Here is a 19,835-nt window from a genome sequence, read left to right as displayed (position 1 = left end):
TATTACATTTTTAGGGTTTCGGAGCCAAAATCAACCCCACTTTACGTCTATGGGAGGAATCCTAAAAAAAATTTTTTTTTCAATTTTTAATTGTACCATTTTGTCGGCATAGTTTACTTATAAATATATCCGTGCAAAATTACAGCTTTCTAGCATTGATAGTCCCTGAGCAAAGCTGCGGACGGACAGACAGACAGACAGACATGGCGAAACTATAAGGGTTCCGTTTTTTAAAATGAAGTATGTTCAGCTATCCTTTTTTTCAGTTATTCTTTTGCCGGCGAATCTTAAATAATATTGAACTTTACTCCCATTTCATTATTTTATTCTACAACATCTACAAATTTGGTAAAACGGGTCTTTTCCATTATTTCGCGTGCATTTTACACAGTAGCATTAAACGCATTATTTATCTGTTTACCGGCACACTGCCAAGTGCATTCACGTTGCATTATTGCTTACGCAACCGTATGAACTGAAATTAATGTCTTGGAACAATTATTGTGGTCATACATTATGTGTATACTAACCTAACCTAACCTAACTAGCAAAAAGTTGGATAACCCCCGACTTTGTCACTTCAAAGTTCAATATCTCAAAAACGGCTGAACCGATTTTGATAAAACTTGTCTAAGAATCATCGCTGGAAAACCTGCTTTCAAATAAAAAAACCGCATTCAAATCCGGCGACCCGTTTAAGAGCTACGGTGCCACAGAAAGACAGACACACACATATCGGTCAAAGTTATTTAAAAAATCATCATCATCATCATCATCAGCCGGAAGACGTCCACTGCTGGACAAAGGCCTCCCCCTTAGAACGCCACAATGAACGGCAACTCGCCACTTGCATCCACCGGTTTCCCGCTACTCTCGCGATGTCGTCAGTCCACCTGGTGGGAGGCCTGCCAACGCTTCGTCTTCCGGTTCGTGGTCGCCACTCGAGGACTTTTCTCCCCCAACGGTTATCTGTTCTTCGAGCGATGTGGCCTGCCCATTGCCACTTCAATTTGCATATTTAATAAATAACTAGACAAATAATTTATTGAGCTGGTCTCGATTTTAGGACCTGACTGCTGAACTTTCAGAGTTCTAGCCAATTAGATTTGTTTTTCTTTTATCAAAAAAAAAAATGATGCAGTCGCGTTTTTTAATTTTTAAATCTACTTATCCACTGCCGAACTTTATGATAAAGCCCGTCACATGCCTTTATTTTGCGAATCTGAAACCAGTCTTCACCAGTAATCCGATATTAGCGATACAACGATGTCTTGAACGGGAATCGAACGCGCCCACTGCGCCTGGGCTGTAACTTACCCGCTGGGCAATGCCAAAGAACTGAAAAACATACAGACAGTACACTAACAGTAGAAACTCCCGATGAAAAATGTATGCAGCAACGCATTGGTGTTCTTACGAAGTAAATCATTAACTCGTACCAATTTAAATCTGTTTAAAAATATGCCTCGTTGAGTTTCTTGCCGGATTCTTTTCAACAGAAGCTTTACCAAACCGTAACTTAAATAATCCTACTAATATTATAAATGTGAAAGTTTGTGTATGTTTGTTACTCCTTCACGCTAAAACGGCTGAACAGATTTGGATGAAATTTGATATGGAGATAGCTGGGCATCTGGAATAACACATTCTCACGGGATAGGGATAAAGTCTCGAAATAACAACCGCTGGGCTTAGTCATGAAATTTGGTATGAAGGTAGCTGGACGTCTGGAATAACACATAGGCTACATTTTATTCTAATATTCTCACGGGATAGGGATAAAATCTTGAAATTTCAACCGCTGGGTTTAGAGTTGAAATTTTGGACAGTTGTTCTTAACACAACCTAAATGAAGGCCATGATATATATTTTTTTTAATTCGCTGGGGAATTTTGTAAAATCCCGGAAATTCAATTGTAACTACCAGACCGAACAGTTTAAGCGTGCGAAGCCGCGGGTAATCTCTACTGATAAATAAATAAAATTAATGGGATATTTTACACCAATTGATCTAGTCCAATGAATGTACAATAAAGAGTTTGTCTATACAATACAATACGTTACATTAAAAACAAATTTATATCAAATTTCATGACTCTTAAGAGGCTCTTCGAGATTGTATCCCTATCCCGTGGGAATATCGGAATAAAAAGTAGCTTATGTTGTATTCCAGATGTCCAGCTATCTACGTACCAAATTTCATCCAAATCCGTCCAGCCGTTTCAGCATGAAGGAGTAACAAACATTTTCACTCACTCATAAACTTTATAATATTAGTTGGACTGCCGCTTCTGATTTTCATAATCTATACGTGAACATAACAAAATGTATACAAGAAGAGGAGTGTATAAAATACAGCGTCTAAATATACTAAACTGTTTAGTCTAGTATTAAGTTTCATATTAAACCGGTTTGTATAAATAGATTTTATTGTTACTAGAGGTCATTACTATGGCAATAAATTTATTTTTGTTATGGCAACAATTTGCTACCACCGTCTTTCTCTCTAATTTTGCTGTTTGTTTAGTTTAGTAGCTTAAGGCCGCCATCAAGGGGAATAATAATAATAGCTTAGTATAACAACTTGTCATAACTTTCAAATGGAATAATGTTGTGATCACGGCGTGAAGCGCCTCTATCGTGCGGAATAAGAGTTTGCGAAATTCGGTTTACCCGCTGAAAAATAATTTTGCATCTTATCTGTAAGAGATATGCAGGCAAAGAATAAAAAAAGGCAGAAGAAAAATTACTTGGTAATATTTTTTTTTATTGAAAACTGACTGGCATTTGTCTCTTTCTCTGATGAAATGTAGATAAAGCAGAATGTAATTTACCTACTGGTTGAGCAACAGCCTAATCATTTATTTATACATTTAAATTATATAAACAAACGATGTTTTTTTCTCTATACTTACACAAAACAATTAATTTCAATTACTTACAATGTTAATACCCATAGCCTTTTCATGTGACACGCATTTAAAAATATGCGCTCCGTGCCGGAGCAAATATTTTTAAGATTATGGACCATGGAGCGTCGCATTCAGCCACTGCGTACTGGCCGGTGATAAATTACCTCTGAATGGATTAAAACGAGTGCGTTCGACGTTCGAAAATTGAATGGGATTTCTCTATGTTCCGGATGGCTGTTGGGATTAAAAAAATATAGTAGCACAGATTATAATTATACATACTTAAATAGGTAGGTACGAGCACTATTTTATATTTATTTATGGATATTTTTATTGTATCTTTGTGTCTTCTGTATTAGTTCTTCTTTTCTTCTTCCTCCCTCTTTCTTTCTTCCTTGCTTTCTCTGCATGCTATAACCAAAATCACAAACAAACATTATATTTTTCATATCAATATCAACTATAGATGTTTTGTAATCCGTTGAGCATAAACAGATGCTCTTATAAGTCATAATTGGGTTCCTATTTATAAATTATTTGGAGATACACTTAAACCCGGCCCGGTAAGCTCAGTTCTAGAGATGTGCATTCAATTATATATGGTAAAATCGATAAAAAAAAATTGATTAAAATCTCATCTATCGATATACTGAATCAGAGAAAGGGCTGTCGGAATTTATTAGTAGAGTATGTACGTTTCAGTAGAATGGACCTTAAGCCCAGCACACACAGTCGACGGGTGCGGGTCGTGCGCGTGTCCGCGACGGGCGTATTTACATGGCGGTATATAATTTGTGTCGGCGGCCGATCGTAAAATCCGCCAGATCACGAAATTCCTAGACATATCATGAAATGGCGCCATTCGTCGATATGTCTAGGAATTTCGTGATCTGGCAGATTTTACGATGGATATGGATGCCATCGTACCGACGTCGGGCGCGGGTCGGGTCGTGCGTCCATATACCGACATGTAAAACTCGCGTCGCGGGCCCGCACACGACCCGCATTCGTCTCTGTGTGTGTTGGCTGAAACCATTTATTTTTCAGAATTGTTATAAAACAAACCTAACCTATAGAGTTCTACACGATAACCATTTAAACATGTATGAAAATGAAAGGTTTAAGCGGGGGAAAAAATATGACTAACAGTCATTTATGACAGACATTACATTATGACTTAAAAAAATATGGCAGTCAAAAGGACGACTTTCCTTAAAAAGAAAGAAAGAAAGATTGATTGATGAAGTTGATTCTTAACCGTCGTATTGGTAGATAACCCCTTGCCTTTCGCACCGCAGAGCTGGAGTTCGTTGAAGTCGACAATAGAGAGCGTTGAGACACTAACATCAGGAACCTTAGTCACCTTTTACGACACCCACGGGGTCCCTGCACACACAGGTTATTAATACAGCTTAATTTTGATGATTAAGTACATATTGACTAGGTACTTTTCATTTCGATATTCCTACTGAATCAGGTTGTTTATGACACGTAAAATCGCGAAATTTTAACTACTTACAGTTACAGTATTTAACAACTTTATTATTACGTAAATAATCACCAAGAACTTAACATGTTCATTTAATTTCAATCAACACAACCTGTCTTTACCACTGTCGGACGAATGCTTACTCGCGAGTAAAAAGCAACAGCAAGAACCGTCTAAAATATTGGTAATTGTGGGCAATCTTATCAATAGCGGTTTAACTTGATTGGGGAATGGTGGAGACGCTGGGATGCGACAGTTATCGATACTCGATACTTTATCGAAATGTAGGCTATTCTGCCATAATCGATCGATGGAATGAGACCAATGTTACTAACTACTTTCCATATTCCACGCTTCCGAATTGCGACATTCTTTGCGAACTACTTTTCGCTGGCGTTCGTGTCGTCACAATCAAAGTGTGTGTGTGTGTGTGTGTGTGTGTGTGTGTGTGTTTTTCTATGTGTTTTGTTTGAAATGGATCCTGCGCAACATTATACATAAAAATACAACAAACAATGAAACATTAAACATTATGCTCAGTTGGGCCCAATTAATACTATTCGACGTACTTTTCATTTCTTCTTTCTTTCTTATGAAATTTTCTGTGTAAGTATCGAGTATGTGAAAATAATAAATGTTTCTCTCTCTCTCTCTCTCTCATTCCACTATAATCATTTAATTTTTCAAATTTTTATTTTTCAAAATTTGTTAAAGAAATCGGTGCCCTATTTATGATAAAACGCATATTCTGATATAACAGAGTATGAATTTTTACTTTAGTTTCATTTTACAATTTTGTTTTTGCTAACAATGCTGAGACTTAGGTTAAAACGATCGATATTCCGCTATCGACTTTTCCCGCCCCTCCATATTAAGTCAGCCATGTTTGTACAACAATTACACGGCCAATTAACGATCACCGCCAGCCGGCATCGATTGAGATGTTTTTTTAATTTGACTTTTTAATTTGTACTTCTTTTGGCACAGGCGGTGAATGGGTTGACCAACGTTATTTTAAATTTAAAATAAGCCAATCCAAACTAATACTCGTATTTTTTATTCGACTGGATGGCAAACGAGCAAGTGGGTCTCCTGATGGTAAGACATCACCACCGCCCATAGACACCTGCAACACCAGGGGATTGCAGATGCATTGCCAACCTATAGGCCTAAGATAGGATACCTCAAGTATCTATATAAATATAAAAGTGACTATCTGTCTGTTACCTTTTCACGTCACAACCTTTGAACCCATTTGGATGATATTTTGTGGAAATAGTCTAGGATCCCGGGGAAGATCACAGGATAGTTTTATGCTAGAAAATTTAAAAGAATCGAAACAAAGAAAATACCTACCTACATTTATTCAGAACACAAAGCACAACAATATTATTAGGTACATAAGACAACATGGAGGATAGTGTTTAGTGTGTGTTGCGGTTGTGAATCGGACACTGGCTCAGCATAATGCTGAGGCGTTTAAAACACCCCAGCGCTGATTTTCAGCCAGGTAATGGATGAAAATTTAAATGGATAAAAACGTTTTTATCAATAGGAAACCTTTCCAATTAACAGAAAAAAATATCAGATTTTTAAGTAGCATCAATTAATTTAAAAAAATGAAAGAGTTTTATTTACCGCCAATTTCGATAGTCCGGTCGGTCACAGGTTGTTCCTTTGCCCACAACTAAAAATAAAAAATAAAAATTATGCGTCTTTGAATCGTTCTATTTGACGGGTGACACTCGTTAATTGATAGTTTTATTGCTTTGTTAGGTTAATAAATAGTTAAAAGTAACCTATTAAAATAAAGAAATTAAAACCTTTCTATTCTACTAATCTCTTACTAAATGTATGGGAGTGTTTGATGTCAAAATTATGGATATTTCTCTTTTTATTTTAAAAAGTTAATGATGTCATTTTACTCATTAGGTAACGTACTTTCGATATCAGTTCACAGTTTTTTGATATCTGTAATAGTTACGGAATAATCGCCTGGGAACACTTAACTAGTAAACCCTGTATATTATAATATATAACTTAGTCGTACAAGAAGCCGGCCTAAGTACCCCTTTAATTGAAAGGTAACCAGTGTGTAGAAATCAATATAAGTAATGCGAGAGCGGCGGTAATTCATTAAAAACTTAACGATTCCAATTAATTTTGATTGCCACATCCAGAGACGATTTACAACTGGTTTCATTGCTGTCTCGGTACACTTTCTAAGATATGAATCATTAAATAGTATATAAACAAAATTTACCGTGAAACTGTATCTTTTTTTATTTATAACCGACTTCCGCGTTTAGTTTTAGTGGTATTTTCTGAATTGTCAATTACTAGCCTAACTTGTTTTTTTTATTTTATTTTGTTTTTTTTTTTTTAACTTATTTTAATAGTCAGAGACCAAAACAGCGGTGTACAAAATAGTCCATGATCCGGCATCAGAAATCATTATTTCCCTCCTCATCTGCTTGATAATGGCAAGGTTAGAATGTTAGATAGTATATTTATTCTTAAATTGCAAATGGGTTGTCGCCGGTACTTTTAGATTTAAATATTAAATTCAAATTCTAACATGTTGGCAACTATGGTTATGACATACTGTTGACAAGGCAACTTTATATTGTTGGACAAATAAAATAAATTATGCTTGTTCCTACGAGTACTATATATGTAGGTATATATTTTTTAAACGAAACATTATTTTATTCTTTGTCCGACAATATAAAGTTGCCTTGTCAAAAATAGGTAGGTTTGTCATGGTTGCCAAGATTTTAAAATTTAAATTTAATAATTAAATCTAAACAGCCGTGGTGGACTAGTGGTTTTTTTTTTTTTTTTTATTCGACTGGATGGCAAACGAGCAAGTTGGTCTCGTGATGGTAAGAGATCACCACCGCCCATAAATCTGCAACACCAGGGTATTGCAGATGCGTTACCAACCTAGAGGCCTAAGATGGGATACCTCAAGTGCCAGTAATTTGACCTATCGCCTCTCAAGCAGAGGGTCGTGGGTTCAAACCCCGGCTCGCACCTCTGAGTTTTTCGAAATTCATGTGCGGAATTACATTTGAAATTTACCACGAGCTTTGCGGTGAAGGAAAACATCGTGAGGAAACCTGCACAAACCTGCGAAGCATTTCAATGGTGCGTGTGAAATTCCCAATCCGCACTGGTCCCGCGTGGGAACTACTGCCCAGCAGTGGGACGTATATAGGCTGGGATGATGAATTAAATCTAAAAGTACCGGATTTAAGCAACCCATTTTCAATTTAAAATAAAATATATTATCTAAAATTTCAATTTTGTCATTATCAAATAGCAGATGAAGGTTATTATTTCTAACACCGGATCTTAGACTACAATAGCTGGCATGAATGTATTGAATGAGTGAATGGAAGTGTATGTGTCTGACCTATTTGAATATACTTCACACATATAATATGTTAAACCGCTAGGATCATCGTCGTTATTGTTATCTCGGCATATATATGTACCTCCTAGTAGGGCACAGGCCCCCTCTCAGAACGAGAGGGCTTGGACTGTAGTTCACACGCGGGCCAGTGTGGATTGGGAATTTCACACACACAATTAAATTTCTTCGCCGGTGTGTGCAGGTTTCCTTAAAATGTTTTCCTTCACCGCTAAGCTCATGGTAAATTTAAAATGTAGTTTTGCACATAAATTTCGATAAATACGAGGTTACTCTGGTTACTACGGCTTTTTCGGGAATTTCATATAATAAGTGGTAATTAATGCTAAGTATTGTGTAGACTCATATCAATTAAGTTCAATAAAAGTGTATTATCTTGGCCATCTACGCGGCGCGGCCCAAAGTTGGCTGTAAAACATTTTATTGAGGCCGTAAGTCCGACGTAGAGCTAGGAGTTTTGTAGAGATGACCGAAAATGCGGAGAGGTACGTTTTCGACTCAAGTTTGAGGAAAATTTAGACGTCTAGATGGCCTAGTGGTTAGAGAACCTGATTACGAAGCTTGAGGTCCCGGGTTCGATTCCCGTGTCGGGGCAGATATTTGTATGAGAAATACGAATCTTTGTTCTCGGGTCTTGGGTGTTTAATATGTATTTAAGTATGTATCTTTCTATATAATTATATTTATCCGTTGCTTAGTGCCCATAACACAAGCTTTGCTAAGCTTACTTTGGGACTAGATCAATTGGTGTGAATTGTCCCTTGATATTTATTTATTTTATTTTTATTTAAATTGCTTGAGTTTTAATTCTGCTTTTAACAGTGAAAAAGGACAAATACTTAATGGTTAAATCTTTGAAAAGTAACATTTACATGTGGCACGGTAAAAAATAAATTACTTCATTAAATTTCATTGATAATTTGATAATAATAATATATGTGTGTGTACCTACCTAATGAGTAAATCATTTCTGTCTTTTTGTTAATATTTATTTATGTAGACATTTCTATCGGCAGCAGACGACGTAATGATGTCGAATGTGGTCGTTTTTAATATATGTACTATACTAACGGATATCAAAAATAACACGGTGTATATTATTTAAGTCAGTCCATGACGCCCTGTACTTTTGGATCGGAACCCTAAAAAAATTTATAACAAAAAATTGAACCGACTACAAAAAACCCATGAAAATAATTTTCTACCAGTCTGAAGTCGGTGCCTCAGCACGAGCCAGCAGGAGTGGACCTATAGTCGTCTACCTCACCTACGCACTTTATATTGGACTACAATCACTTCTGCTGGCTCATGCTGAGGCACCGACTTCAGACTGGTAGAAAATTATTTTCATGGTTTTTTGTAGTCGGTAAAATTTTTTTTTCACCTTTTTTACTGTAAATAATCTAAGATACAATAGTTTAATGTCAACTGCTTGTCACCTTTTACAAAAGATTGCTTTTTCCGATGCAGAGACTTTCATTATTGAGGAGTCCTGGTGCTTCACCACCCGTTCCATTTTACCATATGCATTACGAGGAGCATAAATTGCTTAGCAACTGTGTTAAATTAATTGAAATTCAACCCATGAAATACTTGTCAAGTATTAAGTAGTAACTCCGATGGTCAACTGTGGTCTTCATCATTAGCTCCAAATCACCAAATGATGATTTTCAAGAGCAAACGCACTTACCACTAAATATATCAAAATTACCATAGGTGTCCCTACAACATTTGAAGAGTTCCCTCGATTTCCTTACGATTTAATCATCAGATACTGAATTGGTGCTCATTGGACCTAATTGAAAGCATTCCTAGACGAACGCAACTTTTTTTTAATCGGTTTATAAATGACGGAGTTCTGAGGTAACAAACATAAAAAAATATAACCGAATTGATAATAAGTCCTAATATAATATTATAAGTCCTATTATAATGTACTGTATTGCTGTTGATGCCACAAATAAAATAAAATAAAATAACCTGCTCCTTTTTTGAAGTCGGTTAAAAACAGTATTCAGTATTCAGTCATTTATTGCTTTAAAGAATTCCATGCAATACAATATAGTTCAATTCAGAGAATTACACTAATACAAAATTTCAAAAAGTATCCATTCTATTCTAATTTCTCATTATAAGTCACTACACATCTTTAGACTTCTCATAAATATTATTAATAATGTCAAAAGAGGTACAATTATAATTTACAAAATCTTTGTACTACCAGAAAATACAATAATGTATATATGAAATTAAAAATTAAATTACATTCAATGAAGTACGGATGAATTAAGTATAGTATAGATGAGTTACATATAGACGAAGCAAGCATTTACCATGAATCAGAAACGAACCTATCTGCCGCTTCTACACTCTCCCCCACTCTACCACTAGTTCTACTACACCATAAACTTCGTGTTTGTAAGCAATCGTTGTCGTAAACGAAACAATAAAATTAGGTAAGCTTTCCCGCCGAATGGTCACTTACTATGTGATTTTTTATGTTGATAGGTACTAGTTATATATGTAAGCCTGTTTCGATTATTCTTATACAACAACAAAATTTAAAAAATAATGGAACCCTTTCAAGAAAAAATTGAAATATGCCCTGTAAGAATATTAGAATCGTATATTAACATCACTGGTGATTAAAAATCCCTACTAATATTATAAATGCGAAAGTAACTCTGTCTGTCTGTCTGTCTGTCGGTTACGCTTTCACGTCGAAACCACTGAACCGATTTTGATGAGATTTGGTATATAGATATTTTGAACCCCAAGGATCAACATAGGATACTTTTTATTCCGGTAGAGGGCGCCACCGCGCGATAACCTAGATCCGCGCAGACGAAGTCGCGGGCTTAAGCTAGTAATTAATAATTTCATCAGCATATCAGTCGTAGTCGTAGCCTCATAGGACGTCCACTGTTCGATGTTTTTTTTTCATACACTCAGTACGGGCGTGACAAAACTGACTCCAAAAAAATTGTACTTATGGAAAAAATGGGGATATATTTTCAAACGATCGGAATCGATTGTGCTCTTGATTCTGAGTAGGAAAAACAAAAAAAAAAGGCACACTTTTTTTTGAAAACGCTTATTACGAAAAATCAAGTAAGTAATATTTTTCTAAGGATTTCGTATTGTGTACGGATCTTCCAAGTTTAGGTATAGTTTATACCTTAGTCTGCTATTTACTCCTAAACTACAAATAATTCTCAAGCAATCTTAACCGTTATAATTTGCATAATATAAAATAAAATAAAGTTTGCAGGTGGTAGGACCTTGTGCAATGTCCGACCGGATTGCTACCACCATCTTGCTCGCTAATCCTGCCGTGAAGCAGCAGTGCTTTCACTGTTGTGTGTCGGCGTGGAGAGTAAGACAGCCGGTGAAATTACTGCAGGCACTTGAGGTATCCCATCTTAGGCCTCTAGGTTGGCAACGCATCTGCAATACCCCTGGTGTTGCAGATGTTTATGGGCGGTGGTGATCTCTTACCATCAGGAGACTCACTTGCTCGTTTGCCATCCAGTCGAATAAAAAAAAAGTAAAATAAAATGACATTGTCTGATATGATATTTCAATTAATATGGTTAGCCTCAGCTTCCACCAGATATGTGCGAGGATGTTTTGCGTGCGAGAAATGTGCTTAACATGAACCAATTAAAACGCTTCATTAACCTCGCCTCGCACAGCACATCTCTGGTGGAAACAGCTGAGCGGAGCGAGGCGAGGTAAATGAAGGGTTTCTATTGGTTCATGAAAAACACATTTCTCGCGACACATCCTCGCACATCTCTGGTAGACGTTTCCAGTCTTAATATAATTTATACACCGTGTTTCCATGATTTCCGTTAACTTCGACAGGTTCATTTTATTACTTAATATAAACTACCTGCGTAGCTACGAGTAATTCTCTTTTTCGTCAAAAAGAAAAATACATTGATTCACAACACAATAATAGACAACACTACAAAGACACAACAATTTTCGAAGGTCAAATGTTAAAAACAAACTTGATGAGTGACATTAACGGGACATGTTTGTCAAAGTTTAAAATCGTGACCAGCTCTAAAATTTCCAGAACAGTTCCTGAATGTTGAACGACTAATCTAGACTTCAATATTCAGTATTTATTTATTGCAACACCTTTTACAAAAAATTATAAAAAATGATGCCCTGTTGGGGCGTGGCAATTTTAAAATTAATTACATTAATTAACTTATACATAACATATTATGCTATTTTAACCTCATGTAATATTTAGGAAGAGGTTTAAGGAACACTTATAAATTAACTTTATGTAAGGTATCTAAATAAACTACTTATACATTTATCTAGAAATAACATAAACTTAGAACTTATGTGGTATCACAGAATGAATAGATAATAATATACTTGTTTTATTTCCTTGTTAGTTATTATTTAAAGTTTATTCAAAGCAGTCGGGTTTTTTATTTTTTTTGATTTCATGTTTTTTAAAATGGTAGGTAAGGTATGGTTATAAAAATATGATAACTTAAAAGTACCTACTGCAAGTAGTAAGTAATAAATAAAATATATAATATTTGAAAGGGGCTAATCATTACCTTTAATTCAATAACCATAAACGAAGTAAAAAAAAAAAAAAATGGAACTGACTTCAAAAACCTTGAAAATAATTTTCTACTAATTTGAAGTCGGTGCCTCAGCACGAGCCAGCAGGACGCAGGAGTGATTAAAGCCAAATACATATGTAGGTGATATAGACGACTTTAGTTCCACTCCTGCTGGCTCGTGCTGAGGCACCGACTTCAAATTAGTGCAAAATTATTTTCAAGGTTTTTGAAGTCGGTGCCATTTTTTGTTAATTTTTTTATCATAGTTTTTAGTGATTTGTAGCCAAAGTGCATCTCACAACGATGCCATTAAGCTCAAACACGGCATAGTTATATTATTTTACAACATAGTACCGGTACCTACGTCTTCATCATCAGAAGTTCACCAAATGATACTTTCTGAAAGTTAATACTTGACTTGGTGTTAAAAATGCCAAAATCGCTATAGGTGTGCTTTAAAAATTCGAGGGTTGCCCTCGATTTCTCTAGGATTCCATCATCAGATCCTGACTTGGTGTCAATGGAACCACCTCGAAAGTATGTACTTTAGAATTAAAAAACAATTTTGAAATTCGGCCCACAATCGGCGGAGTTATCGCGTAACAAATATACAAAAAAAAACCATACACCCGAATTGAGAACCTCCTCCTTTTTTGAAGTCGGTTGATAATATGCTAAAAATAAATAAGTACTTATGGTTGCGCCGTATTGCCGTGTGCAAGGAGGTGGACAAGCCTAGGCAACGCTGGCCGGAAACCTCTGATGCCATGCGGTATTCTTTCATTGTCATCTTGTCGTCTGTCTGTCATATATAAACAAATCATTCCGCTCGACACGCAACTAAAGCCTAAAGCATAATTAAGAAGTTATCCTCAATAATCTACTAGGATTGAGTGATAATACAGACAACGACGTGCACTGCCTTCAAGATCATCATCGCAAACCCGTGGCCAGTCAGAAGGTCGGCGGCGAACTTGGTTAAGTCCACCTTCCTTCGCGAATTTGGCACGGGCCGCACCAACTTACTTAAAACTAAATTAGGTGCATTAAAATCTTAAATAACTCCAGCGGTGTTGGCTCTTCGAACTATTTGCTTCGTATTACCATGTATTACTCAATATTTAATGTAACATTGAAAAATCCATGTCATGCATAAGTACATTATGTAGTTTGAGTGCCGCTAAGTGCCTCGGAGTGCGTGTAAGTGAGTAGACCGCCTCTAATGGACCAAGATGAGAGGAACTTGACGTGAACTAGCTCGTTACGAACTAAATTAGGTGAACTAATATGTACTACTCAAAAATACGAGACATTTGGTTTTCATTAGGTAAATTAAATAAGTAAAAGACAGATATTTAGGTGTTAGCTTTAAAAAAACACTAAACTAGTCAAGCGATTTTTAGGATAGTTTTTACTTCAATTGTACCTTTAGAATAGTGCGTTTGTTAAAATAAATTGTTTACCATGTCAGGTAGTACCTATAAAAACATAAAGATAAGAAGAAGAGAAGCCGTGGTGGCCGAGTGGTTTGACCTATGGCCTCTCAAGCAGATTGTGGGTTCAAACCCCGGCTCGCACCTCTGAGTTTTTCGAAATCCATGTGCGGAATTACATTTGAAATTTACCACGAGCTTTACGGTGAAGGAAAACATCGTGAGGAAACCTGCACAAACCTGCGAAACAATTCAATGGTGTGTGTGAAGTTCCCAATCCGCACCGGGCCCGCGTGGGAACTACTGCACAAGCCCTCTCATTCTGAGGGGAGGCCTGTGCCCTGCAGTGGGACGTATATAGGCTGGGATGATGATGATGAAAAGATAAAAACATGTTCAATCATTAATTTCATACTTCCGAAACGACCTCAACGTTATTTTCTCTAATTCTTCTTTTTTGTTACAGAGACTTGCAAGGGAACAACATTTCGATCATTTTCCAAAGCGACTTCCAGAACCTGAAAAACCTGAAAATACTGTAAGTTTAAAACTTAATGTAACGGAAATAAATAAAAAATAGCAAGTAAATAATAATTATTTTTTATTTCACAGGCAATTGTCGGAGAATCAAATACACACCATCGAAAGAGATGCCTTCTTGGAGCTTAATGCATTAGAAAGATTGTAAGTATTAGTATATAATTTACTACTTAACCTCCCAACAATGTTACGTCATTCGGTTACAATCAACAATTCGACCGCCTATTACTCAAAATCGACCAACGAGTGTGCGCGATTCAAAGCATCCGCGCGAGGTGACCTTGCAGCGTCGTAATGCAATTATTTTTCTCAATTTATTTCAATTGCAGGAAATTGAACAATAATCGACTGGGTCACTTGCCTGAAGGTCTTTTTATGAGATTGAGGCATCTCCAAAGATTGTGAGTACCCCAACTGGGGATGTCCGGTGTGGTCCTGCTATTACCCTGGTTTCGCTGTGGTTTAGTATTTTTGCTGTGTTAAAAAAATACAAGATAACAATTTCTGCCCTCGTGCGCTTTTAGTTATTTAACACACTGATATAATTTTGTCGTATTGTATCATTATTAAATGGTTAATATTGTTTTAAGAAAAAAAAAAAGTACATTGATGTTTGATAAATAAATAACAAATTGATAAAAATGTGTTACACTCAAAATTGTATTTATTGTTTTTCAAGTAGTTTGTAAATACAGAATCATGGAAAAATACCTTTATTTTCCTTAAAACTTGGTTATATAAGTAAACAGTTTTATAAACACAGCAAAACGTATCCACAGCAAACTCAACTCTCGGTAGATGGTGCTTAAGTCTCATTTCCCGTCAGCTTCGCTCCCCGCCGGCAGATGGCACTTTCCCCGCCGCCATTTTGTTTTTGTTGAAATATTGGAGAAAATGCATTTTGTGAAGAATTTAAGGTTAAGTACTTTAAGAATTGTTATTTAAATGTATAGTATTTTTTATATTTTTTAATTTGGTATAGATTATTAATGTTTGTTTTGCAATCTTTTTTGATCTATTATTAACATTAGTAAATTGTAAACTAAATTAATTATATTTCACGTTATTAATTTTCATTTCTTCACAAAATGCATCAAAAATTCAAAAAGTCAGAATTAATATCAATGAATGTGTATGGAAATTTATACAAATAATTAATAATTCCAATTCATAGTTACTTACATATAGATTGTAATTGTGACCTATTTGTATGAATTTACCCACGCAAACACTAGGGAATGGGATCAGTGAAAAATTGTATTGAAATTACCGGTAATTACCGGTTTTTTTCGTACAAAATAACCGATTCTATTCCCTAATACACATTGACTTGATGCCTGAATCTGCCTTGTCACAACCTCCCCCAATAATTTTCTTCTAACCCCTAACGGTGTCAAACCCTAGAAATGCGTAAGAAGAGGTGTAATCACGGTCAACATTCGCTAGGTGGCGCTAGTAAATAAAAAAGTCATACTATTTTGAAATTGGGACTTAATACGCCACAATGTAAAGCTTGTTAAAATATTAATATCAAGTCTTCACTATTGAGGCATCGCAGTTTTAATTTAACTATTATTTTATTCAAAGTTATTGAAAATGATACTGCATACAAAATAAAGAAGAAAAAATATTCGGTACTTGAAATATAATCAAAGGGTAAACATTTTTTAGATTTTATATTTTTCTATTTCCACTTGGCGTACCTAGTCGATGCCTATGCTCTAATATGAATAATATACTGAATTTTGGCCATGGAAAAAGCTATTAGCAATAATTTTACAGCGACATCTAGCACTGTTAGCTCAGATTCACCAAATATATGCATTTATGGGCCCCGCAGTAGGTTGCTTCCCCTATTTGGGCTTCCCCGGTCTAACCTGTATTGGCTAATTTTCCGGTAAACTAATGCTGTGCCGTTACCAAAAGTTCCCGGTGTTTTGCCTGGTAATTTACCGGTAATTTATAACTAGCCCTTAAAAATTAGAAAAGAGAAACGATTGTTGATTCCCTTTACAATTATAATAAAACACATTATTTGAAAATCGTATGATTTTTTTTAATGAATAAAGTAATCATTTTTTTACAGTAGTATTAATAATTTTAGTAAAAAGAGCAGGTACTTTTGAAATTATTTAAGTTTAAAAAAACCGTTGAGATATTTTAAAGAAACAGAACCAGATTTTTTTTTTAATACTTTATTTTTTAATATAACAAACATCGAATGCTATTAAATTCAGTTATCATTGGATTTTTCGACAGTTTATTCCAAAAAAAACACTGAATCACGGATGAATTACCGGTAGTTACCACAATAAAATCGGGAACGGCACATCACTAGCCATCGCTTTCTGTGTATAAAAGCTCTGCTAGAAGGTAAACTAATATGTATAACAATTACGAGGTAAGTAATTTACATGTTTTGCTAATGTATATTTTCAGGTTTTTGTGTATACACTATTTAATTTATTTTAGGAAAATTGTACACGGTGATATAATTTGTATTTCATTGGAATCAAAAAAATTAACTATAACATTTATGAAGATCTTTAAAAAAATCTTAAGAATAATTAGAAATATCCTACATATATTAAACGCAGTCACCGCCGTCCATGGACACCCATAACATAAGTTGAGTTGCGGATGTGGTGGCTAGCCCTTTGAGGAATGAATAAGCTCGTTTTTGAAGATCCCCAAGCTGTACCAGTGGCGCTTCCAGCTGATTCCAAATTTTCACCATGCGTATTTATTAAACCAAGATACTATAGAGATAGTATGAAATGTCAAATGTAATAATGTGACCAGCATAGTACGAATAGGATTTCAGTTTTCGACATAATTGCAAATAATCAATAAAACAATATTTTATGAAAACAAAAAAAAAAAGCATTGAATATTTTGCTTTCCATAAAGCAGTAAGCTTTTAGGCAGAACTTGCAAAGGATGAAAATAAAATTTAAACATCAACGTCTACAAAAAGTCGAAATATCTTCTAAACGGTGGCATTTTCATTAGAGCCATTTTACCTTTTTTAGAATGTCTTAAGTGCCCTACATGTGTTAGAACGTCACAGATCCGTTCATATCTTAACATTTTATACGTATAACATAGGTACCTACTTACCGCAACTTTTCGGTGATTACCGGTTGTGGCGCATCACTATTTATGAGATGTCAAAAACAGGTAACACATGAAACGTCATTTTAATCCCCCGACGCAAAAAGAGCGGTGTTAATCTTCGACCGCTATGTGTGTCTGGCTGTGGCACCGTAGCTCTTAAACGAGTGGACCGATTTGAATGCGGTTTTTTTATTCGAAATCTGGTTTTCTGGCAATGGTTCTTACACATGTTTCATCGAAATCGGATTACCCCTTTCTGAGATATTGAACTTTGAATTGACAAAGTAGGGGATTTTTCAACTTTTTGTTTGTAAGGTTATAGTAAAGGTGTCCCAAAAAGGACGCAAGATTTGAAATTGATGAAAAACACATTTTTTTTCGTTATAATATATTTGTATATAAAATCTTGAAATACATAAAATAGGGTTATTCGTGTAATAATATGTCAGGCAAATGTCCTCCTAGGCTTTGCTGGCACATACGCACTCTTTTGTTCAAAATGACCATTTTGTATAGATGCGGCTGAATTTCTCCAATGCAGTGTCGAATTTCCTCTTTTAAAGCATTGCCATTTGAACGGCTTGTTTTTGGACGACCAGTGGAAAGAAAATCATGAATTGATCCACTCTCCCTGAATTATGCAACCACTCTGCTCACAGTTGATGAAGTCAAGTCAATATTCCGACCATATTTTGCACGGAATTTTCGAACCGTACACGCCAAGCTTTTGAAATATTGTTCAATAATAAAAACGCGTTGATCTTTCGTAAAACCCGCCATTTCTACAAACCCCAAACATTCAGCTGTCAAATAGTTTTTTTTAGGGTTGCCAGCACTAAAATACAAAAATGGCGGCAAATTTAAATCTTGCGTCCTTTTTGGGACACCCGATATAAACTAAATAAATAACTTTATCTGACTAACTAAATAAAGCCCTTTAATCACAAATTAGGTGACCACGCCTGACCGCTATTACCATTCCGTAGATCATTTGACTACTTCCTGCGCGTGTTCACATGCGTATATATCAATACATCAAGCTGTCACCGCGCAGGTCAGAGGGCCAAGATTCGGCTGAGGGCCCGAGTGTTGCGCTCAGTCGATACTTAAGATGTATCGATGAATTTGACGTTTTAAATTTATTATCCCACTCATATTATAAATGCGAAAGTTTGTAAGTCTGTTTGTTTGTTACTTCATCACGTCTAAACCGCTGAACCGATTTACATGGAATTCGGTGTACAGATAGGATAGTTTTTATCCCGGAAAATTGCATAGTTCCCGCGGGATAGCGATAAACAAATTATACGCGGACGGAGTCGCGGATAAAGGCTAGTTTATCATATAACATGTCCGTCCACATGTAACATAACATAACACAATATATGCAAAGTACGACAGACAACAATTAAGTTAATCTATACATTTAAACGAGCAATTCTTACGATATGGCGGATGTCCCTTAGCCAATTCATGAAATGGCGCCATTTCACGATATGCCTAGGAATTTCGTGATCTGGCGGATTTTACTCTCGGCCGCCGACATATCTCTCGACAGATCTCGAAAACGGCTCCAACGATTTCGATGAAATTTGGTATGTTTGGTATGTTTGGTTTTCGGGGATGAAAAATCGATCTAGCTTGGTCTTATCTCTGGGAAAACGATTGTTACCAAGTTTTAGCCCGAGCAAAGCTCGGTCGCCCAGGTACTCTCTATTAAGCTATATCTATTTACATAAAACTATCCTAAACTTAAATACCTACCTACATAAAACATTTTTTTAACTATAACAAATTATTTAAAACAGCCCTCTTGTACTGCGTTTCCGCCAGTACGAGGGTGCGTTGCGAGAAATGTGTTTGTCGTGAACAATAGAAACGATTTATTTATCTATCCTCGCTCCTCCGAGCTGCTTCCACTAGAGATGCGCTGAGCGAGGATAGTTAAATGAAGTGTTTCTATTGGTTCAATAGCACACATATTTCTCGCTCACTTATACTGTACCTTAAGGTTTCGAAAAATAAAGTATGACGACGAGCAAAGCGAGGAGAAGCGTTAGGTACAATTGCGAATTGTGAGCACAACGCGCGAGCCGAGCGAATGCAGCGGCCGCCAAAGCGGGAGGACCTAATTAACACGTTCAGCCCCGGCTTTGATCCACTAAGCTCTTACGCTTATCCCACGGCAGTCACTTCGATGCCAGTGACACGTATACGTGTCACATACGTAACACATTCCAGTGCCAGTAACACAACGTTTGTAATCAAAAACTCTTACTCCTATGCACCGGTGACACGCATGTGTGTCAA

The 19,835-nt window shown here is 36.0% G+C and overlaps 1 protein-coding gene and 1 long non-coding RNA gene across 3 annotated transcripts in view; one reads left to right on the top strand and one right to left on the bottom strand.

Moving 5' to 3' along the window:
* sli (slit guidance ligand) overlaps positions 1–19,835 on the top strand; it is a gene marked incomplete in the record, with an annotated part of 169,199 nt that overhangs the window by 89,350 nt on the left and 60,014 nt on the right. Inside the window, 3 exon segments of the mRNA XM_074108299.1 lie at positions 14,335–14,406; positions 14,481–14,552; positions 14,738–14,809. Coding sequence (XP_073964400.1) covers positions 14,335–14,406; positions 14,481–14,552; positions 14,738–14,809 — 216 coding nt within the window.
* LOC141442889 (uncharacterized) lies at positions 1,150–4,574 on the bottom strand. Of its 2 annotated transcripts, none has more exons than XR_012452982.1 (3): positions 4,432–4,574; positions 2,943–3,323; positions 1,150–1,338 (listed from the first exon to the last, which is right to left on the bottom strand). It is a non-coding gene; the product is annotated as an uncharacterized lncRNA (long non-coding RNA). The 2 variants fall into 2 exon arrangements; XR_012452981.1 differs by lacking the exon at positions 1,150–1,338 and adding an exon at positions 4,171–4,298 and having other exon boundaries at positions 2,796–3,323.

Source organism: Choristoneura fumiferana, chromosome 26 (assembly GCF_025370935.1).
Source record: "Choristoneura fumiferana chromosome 26, NRCan_CFum_1, whole genome shotgun sequence".
Taxonomy (NCBI): domain Eukaryota; kingdom Metazoa; phylum Arthropoda; class Insecta; order Lepidoptera; family Tortricidae; genus Choristoneura; species Choristoneura fumiferana.
Note: the sequence above shows the minus strand (reverse complement) of the source record. Positions and strands in the feature narration are given on the sequence as shown.